Source organism: Propithecus coquereli, unplaced genomic scaffold (assembly GCF_000956105.1).
Source record: "Propithecus coquereli isolate 6110/MARCELLA unplaced genomic scaffold, Pcoq_1.0 Scaffold5, whole genome shotgun sequence".
NCBI classification, from domain to species: Eukaryota; Metazoa; Chordata; class Mammalia; order Primates; family Indriidae; genus Propithecus; species Propithecus coquereli.
The window spans coordinates 19,534,952-19,543,032 of NW_012150840.1; the positions used below are offsets into that span (position 1 = coordinate 19,534,952).

Sequence of the window (8,081 nt, forward strand, 5' to 3'; positions counted from 1 at the left end):
CTGGGGTTGGGGGGGTGGGGGGGGTAAAGTCACAACTAATGGATGGGGTGAGCATTGTATGGGGGAAGGGCACACCTCTAATCCTGGCTTGGGTGAGGCAAAGTTATAACATGTAACCAAAATGTTTGTACCCCATAATATCCTGAAATAAAAAGAAAAAAATAAAGTGATAGTTAGAATAAATTTTTCTGGAATAAATTTAATAAAGAGACATGCACTGTGACTTTTTGAGATTCTTCCTCTGCTTGGAAAATAACATTATAAAAAGACAGGAAGAGTGATTGATTATCTTGCTGACATAGATGAAAAATAATATTGGCCTTACAGTTAGGTAAGCAATATCTACCACAGAATATTTGTGGTACCCATGATTTGCAAGGCACTATGATTTAATGAACTATTCTGAACTTTCTTTCCTGATGCAGTCCACATGTTTATAAATGCAATAATGAAGGACTGTGGGTAAACTATATATATTTTTGCCATTCTAGTTAAGAATCACTGATTTTAAAAACTCACTTTGCTAAGTCAACATTTCTGAATCTAAAATTTGGTTTCCAGCAAATCATAGATATGTAGGCTGGGTATTTTTAAAATCTAGCTTCCAGCTCATATATTGCATTTAGCATAAAAGCAATTCATAAATATATATTAGACTAATGCAAGGCAAGTTGTCTTTTAATAGGGGAATTTCAGGAAAACTATAATCAAAATGGGTTTGTTAGATGAGCATTTAAGTCCTTGTCACTTAGCTTATAGTAAATGAGAACTGCAATTAATAAGCATAAAAAAATTTTTTAAAAAGGTAGTAACTTTAAGAAAACACTAAAGATAAAAGTTCCTTATGTTCCTTTTCTGTGTTCCTTGATCTTGGTCTCAATAACATGCAAAACAGGTCATTCTCATCCTCACGGGAGCAGATAAGTAGAAACCCAGGGAGGCAATAAAGAAACATTACACTCCCATTAATACATTCATAAATTACACAAGCCATGTGTACATGTACCCACACACAAAATTTTGATAGCCAGTCAGTATTTATAACAATATAATTGATTGAATGTCACCATCCCACCAGCAGATCCTGGAAACAGCATACGTATTTGAATTCTATCTAAATAATTACTTGAGAGTATCTTTAAGATTTAAGCCCCTGATCTGGGGATTTCAGGTTTGGGTGGCAAGAGGCATATAATGGGCTCTAAATCAGCCTAGAATGATTAGGCTACAACCAGAAAAGATCCATATGTGGATCCAGGTCGTTTTATTATAATTTCTGAGGCATAACCTATGAACTACATTCATTGAGAGTGACTGTGAATTGTGTTTACAAATATACTAATTGTTTTTCTTTTTCTTTTCAATCCCAGGAGGTGAATTAGTTATCCCTCTTCTTGTAGAAGACCCTTTAGCTACCCCTGCTATTGCTACTCGTGCACCTTCCATTACTCTCCCCCCTACCTTTCGCCCCCTCCTCACCATTATTGAGACCACCAAAGATTCCCTGTCCATGACCTCTGAGGCGGGGTTACCTTGCTTGTCGGACCAAGGCAGCGAAGGTTGTGATGATGATGGCTTGGTGATATCTGGGTATGGCTCAGGGGAAACCTTTGACTCTAACCTGCCCCCTACCGATGATGAAGATTTTTACACCACCTTCTCCTTGGTAACAGATAAGAGTCTTTCCACTTCAATCTTCGAAGGTGGCTACAAAGCACATGCGCCCAAGTGGGAATCCAAGGACTTTAGACCTAACAAAGTCTCGGAAACTAGTAGGACTACTACCACATCTTTGTCCCCTGAGCTGATCCGCTTCACAGCTTCCTCCTCGTCTGGGATGGTGCCCAAATTGCCAGCTGGCAAAATGAATAACCGTGATCTCAAACCCCAGCCTGATATAGTCTTGCTTCCGTTGCCCACTGCCTATGAGCTAGACAGCACCAAACTGAAGAGCCCACTAATTACTTCCCCCATGTTCCGTAATGTGCCCACAGCAAACCCCACGGAGCCGGGAATCAGACGGGTTCCGGGGGCCTCAGAGGTGATCCGGGAGTCGAGCAGTACAACAGGGATGGTCGTCGGCATTGTGGCTGCTGCCGCCCTCTGCATCTTGATCCTCCTGTACGCCATGTACAAGTACAGGAACAGGGACGAGGGGTCCTATCAAGTGGACGAGACGCGGAACTACATCAGCAACTCGGCCCAGAGCAACGGCACGCTCATGAAGGAGAAGCAGCAGAGCTCGAAGAGCGGCCACAAGAAGCAGAAGAACAAGGACAAGGAGTATTACGTGTAAACATGACAACCCTGACAACTCCTGAATTTGAAACAGAATTATTTATATATACGTATACACATACTGTGACCACGAGATGTAACAGGTGTCAGAACTGCGCTAACTGTGAGATGGGGTATACCATGACTCTGGTGGGGAATACCATTTTTCAAAGGACACTCACAACAACGTATCTCTCCACAACGTTCAGCCGTGGCTGCTGCGTTTCAGTCACCGCTCGGAGACAGAGAGCTCTTTCTGCCCTGCTGTATCATAAAGCACACACTTGGCGCCCTGGAGCAAGCCAATGGCTCCACCACTTTCGCGGACTAGGAAGCTTCCTTCTCTTGAGGACCTTTGACAAAAGGTAGAAGACTTCATGGCTTACTTGTTCCATAACTCCAAGTGAGTCTGTAATGATGTTTGTGAAGCTTGACTGTAACAATGTTTTTTTTTCGGTTTCATTATGTAAAAAACCAAAACAAACAAAAAAAAAAAAAAAAAAAAAAAAAAAACGTTCAAAAAAAAAAAACAAAAACAAAACAAAACAAAAAAAAAACACAACCCTTATCTGGTTTTGGCCAGTGTATGTGTAACTTTTCCAAGATCTGAGGGGAAAATTGGCTTTTGGGTTTTTGTTTATTTTTTTGAGAGTGACTGGACATAAGAAGAGGAAAAAAACTCAGAAAACAAAAGTGAGAGAGACTATTGCCATATGAACTCAAAAGCTACCATGGTGTTCACTCTACATATCAGGTTGTGGTGTCTCTAGAATCTGTTGTTTGTTTCCTATAAGATGCTTTGCTGAACACATAGCAAAATTCATGCGATGAATGATAATATTGATTTGAAAAGCTGGTCCCCCAGGATCTAATTCTAGAATTTGCCACCCCAAACCCTAAACAGATGGGTTTAGGTCTGGTTTTATCAGAGCTATTGGCTTTACTTAACAATATTGTTCCTGTCCATTAACCCAGCAAAATTGTGTTAAAGGCAAAAGCCCCACTAACTAAAACAGAGCCTTTCCCAGCAAAGGAGAAAGGGGGGTGGGCTGGATCTGTAACTGATTGAAATGCATGCAAATAAAAAAGAAAAGACAATACTAAAGTTTGCTGAATAATCAAAACGGACAATAGGGGAGTTCAATTTGTGATGGAACCACAAAAGGTCACATGAGCCAAACATGTCATGACAGAGTGCAAAATACATAGTTCTTTCCCCGCCCCCAACATAATGGTTTTCATTGTGGTTTAATTTTGTAGCCTGACACATGTGGACAACTCTATCCTTCCATTTGCTCACTTCTCCTTTCACCCATCTTTTTTAAAAACAAACAAATAAATAAATGAATAAAGCTGCTGTGACACACAAAAAAGGAATTTAATAGTATAATATATATAAATAAATATATATACAGATATATTTATCATGGTATGTTTGATGGGATGACTGACACAGGAAATCTGTTAAAGTCTTGAAATGGAATGAGAATGTTGTTTTAAAAGAAAATAATAACATGACAAAAGAGTAAACCTTAAAATGTGAAGAAAGTGTGAGTTTTAGTTTTGTCACAGTTAACTGTGTCAAAGAGAATTAAAAAAAAATCTTCTCAGATTTTGTTTACATATTTTACTACATTTTTGCTGGTATAATTCCTTAGCCACCTATGTACATACTGCTTTAAGAACTGTTTTTTCCTTTCTATTTGTTTATTTCAGTTGGTTTGGTTTATATTCCAGTTGTCTTTTTTTTTCTTTTTGTAAAGAGGAAACAATGTACAGAAAAAACAATACACTCTGGTTGTGTGGCCATAGCTATCCAAAAAGCAAGAGACAAAGCAAGACAAATATTCACACAAAAAATGAAGTGTGTCCTCTGGAGAGTCAGATATATACAATTTCTTCTGTACAGATGAAAATCAAACAGCTGTTTAGATTTAGAAATCTATTCTTGCTGGTCTTTGTAAGTTGCATGAATATTTGACTTTGAAAAAATATCTTGAAGATAAGGGGCAAAAAGTGCAATCTAAATGATAGCCTTTACTAATGTGTATGGAAAGAGGTGTTCCTCATTATCTAATATTCCAATGTGTTAAGATTTTTTGATTTTTTTGTTGTCATTAAAAAAGACAGGATTATAAAGAGATATCAAAGAACGATTTTAAAAAACCTACATGGCCCAGCCTGTATGAAGTTGATTATATCTCGATGTCTGTAAAAGATTGCTATTGTTGGAGTCTTAAGGTCTTGTGAACTGATTTCCTGCTTTCTTTACATTTTTTAATTTGAGTAAAAATACATTTGTTATATTCCTTTTAGTGTAAGTTTCTATTTGAACAATTTTATGGAAACATGTGCATTCTGTATGTGAGCTCCTATCATATTCCTGTTGTTTTATTAGCAGACCCTAAAGGAATTTATTTTATGACGTTGTGGCATTATTGCTTTTTCTTTTTCCTTTTCTCTTTTATTTCATATTTGCATTTTTGTTCAAGGATATGCTTAGCAATAAAATGTTCTTCCCAAAGCCTTGTATGATGATACACTTTTATTTTCTTAACATTTGGGAAAATATCTTGCACTGAAGTCAAATATGTCATATCTTATAAAAGGTCAAATAAGCTAGGACCACTTTCATGTGAATAAAATATTCCAAGTAGTTGCTAATTACTTACATAAGCTTATCAAAAGTGGCATATTTATGGGATAAACAACATCTGTTATCTCAGGCATTATTGTTCAGATTGCTATGGTAGGATAACCAGGAGGAAAAGTACTTTTCTGAAAAGGTAAGTTGACCAAAGCATTGTATTCTGAAAAAGAGTATTAGATACTATATTTTTAAAAGTGTTTTGTCCTTTTAAGTATTTTTATATATTTGAATAGTATTCCAGAACTATGTTCATATGCTGTCTTAAGCACCAGAAAGTTTCGGATATCTTTGTTCCAAGCCTCCTGCCATATTGAAATTAAAAAACAAAGCAAAACACAGAAACCAAAACCAAAATTTAAATGAATGCTTGAATTTTAACAGCTCCTTTCCAGAGGTTCTTATTATAAAATTCTTCATACACTCATTATAGCTGAAATTTTTTTCGTTTTTCTGTTTTTTTCATGTACACACTTGCTTTGCCAACTGGATAATCCCTTATGATAGCCTATGTTCACAGCACAATCCAGAAATACAGGCTTAACTGAATAGCTGTCCTTTATCTATATATTGGTTACCAGTCTTCAAAGAGTTAGAATTAAAAAATATGTATATTTAATTAAGCCTATGCCTTCAGATTTATTAGTGAAATCGTTATGCTATTGACTATCTTAGAAATGGGAAAAAAAAATCAGCTTGGTGGTGTCAAATTATGGAAAGTTCCCTTTTGGTTCCTATCTCAGAGAATTTACTTAAAGTAAAGCAATCATTGATGAATGTTCATGATGTGCCAGGCACTATGTTAAGTGTTGTGACCTAAGTAGTCTATTTAATCCCTGAGTGGTAGATAGTATTTTCTCCATTTTAAAGATATGGAAACAAAGAAAACAAAGACACAAATAGGTGTCTTTGGGCTACAAGGACAACTGGGCTAATGTATTTCTAACCATGCTAAAAGTCAGGCCCTGCTGACATGGAGAGTGGTAGGACGCTGTGGAAAGGGTATAGACACTGAGATCAGACAGAGTTGGGTTGTGGCCCAGATGGACTACTTATTATGTGTGGGCAAATTTCATAGTCTCTCTGAGTTGGCTTTTTCTCCTGAAAAATGTGACAACTCAATGACTTTGTCTTGCAAGGTAGTTTTGGGGAAAAAACTAAAATAATATAAAATGTCTTTAACTATGTTTGGCACAGAGTAGGCACTTAACAAAATTAGTCTCCTTTTTTACTTTGAGTGCCATACTTATTCCCTAAACAATAGCTGTCTTCAAAAATTAGAAATTATACACTAATTCTCAACAAAATTTTAGCAAGCCGAATCCAACAGCACATCAAAAAAATAATTCACCACGACCAGGTGGGCTTTATCCCTGAGATGCAAGGTTGATTCAACATACACAAATCTATAAATGTAATTCACCACATAAATAAAGGCAAGAACAAAGACCATATGATTCTCTCAATAGACGCAGAAAAAGCATTTGATAAAATTCAGCACACTTTTATGATAAAAACCCTTAACAAAATAGGCATAGATGGGACATTCCTTAAAATTATTAAGGCCACATATGGAAAACCCACAGCCAATATCATGTTGAATGGGGAAAAATTGAAAGCATTCCCACTTAGAACTGGAACCAGACAAGGTTGCCGACTATTTCCACTTCTATTCAACACAGTGCCAGAAGTCCTTGCCAGAGCAATTTGACAAGAGAAGGGAATTAACGGTGTCTGAAATGGGGGCAGAAAAGGTCAAACTCTTTGCTGATGATATGCTATTATACCTAGAAAATCCCAAGGATTCAGCCAAGAGACTCCTAGAATTGATAAACGAATTCAGTAAAGTCTTGGGATACAAAATTAATGAACACAAATCAGTGGCATTCATATGTGCCAATAATAATCAAGCTGAAAATCAAAGATGCAACATATTTCACAATAGTATCAAAGAAAATTAAATATTTAGGAATATATTTAACAAAGGAGGTGAGAGATATTTATAGGGAGAACTACAAAACACTGATAAAAGAAATTGTAGATGATATGCACAGATGGAAATCCCTGCCATGCTCGTGGATTGCTAGAATCAATATCATTAAAATGTCCATTCTACCTGAAGAGATATACAGAATTAATGCAATCCCTATCAAAATTCCACCATCATTCTTTACAGATTTAGAAAAAAAATTCTATACTTCATCGGGAACCAGAGAAGACCTCGTATAGCCAAAGCAATCTTAAGCAAAAAGAACAAATTGGGAGACATCAGTCTGCCAGACTTCAATCTTTATTGCAGGCTATAGTAACCAAAACAGCATGGTACTGGCACAAGAACAGAGATATAGACCTTTGGAATAAGATGGAGATCCCAGATATAAAACCATCCTCATATTGCCATCTAATCTTTGACAAAGCAGACAAAAGTATACATTGGGGAAAAGAATCTCTGTTCAATAAGTTGTGCTGGGAAAACTGGATATACACATGCAGAGATTGAAACTGGATCCCCACCTCTCACCTCTCACAAAAATCAACTCATGTTGGATAACAGACTTAAACCTAAGATGTGAAATCTTAAGAATTCTGGAAGAAAATATGGGGAAGACTCTTTTAGATATTGGCCTAGGTAAAGAAATTATGAAAAATACCCCCCAAAGCAATCACAGCAGCAACAAAAATAAATAAGTGGGACCTGATCAAATTAAAAAGCTTCTGTACAGCCAAGAAACTGTCCTTAGAGCAAATAGACAACCTACACAATAGGAGAAAATATTTACTTTCTACACATCCGATAAAGGGCTGATAACAAGAATCTATATAGAACTTAAGAAAATCAACAAGAAAAACAACCCCATCAATATATGGGCAAAGGACATGAACGTAAACTTTTCAAAAGAAGACAGAATAATGGCCAGCAAACATATAAAAAAGAGTTCAACATCTCTAATCATTTGGGAAATGCAAATCAAAACTACAATGAGATATCACCTAAATCCAGTGAGAAGGCCTCTATCAAAAAGTCCCAAAATAACGAATGCTGGCGTGGATATGGAGAGACTGGAACACTCTTACACTGCTGGTGGGACTGCAAATTAGTACAACCCCTGTGGAAAGTAATTTGGAGATACCTCAAAGAGCTAAAAATAGAAATACC

At 36.6% G+C, this 8,081-nt stretch overlaps 1 protein-coding gene across 3 annotated transcripts in view; it reads left to right on the plus strand.

The window, feature by feature from the left end:
- Nucleotides 1-2,739, plus strand: part of LOC105819766 (neurexin-3-beta) — a 615,260-nt gene extending 612,521 nt beyond the window's left edge. For 2 of the 3 annotated variants that reach the window (XM_012656067.1, XM_012656068.1), the window contains one exon: nucleotides 1,995-2,296. In XM_012656067.1, the coding sequence (XP_012511521.1) occupies nucleotides 1,995-2,296 (302 nt within the window). Of the gene's footprint in view, nucleotides 1-1,370 lie in introns of all 3 variants that reach the window. The other variant, XM_012656066.1, reaches the window with a different exon arrangement.
- The last annotated feature ends 5,342 nt before the right edge of the window (nucleotides 2,740-8,081 follow it).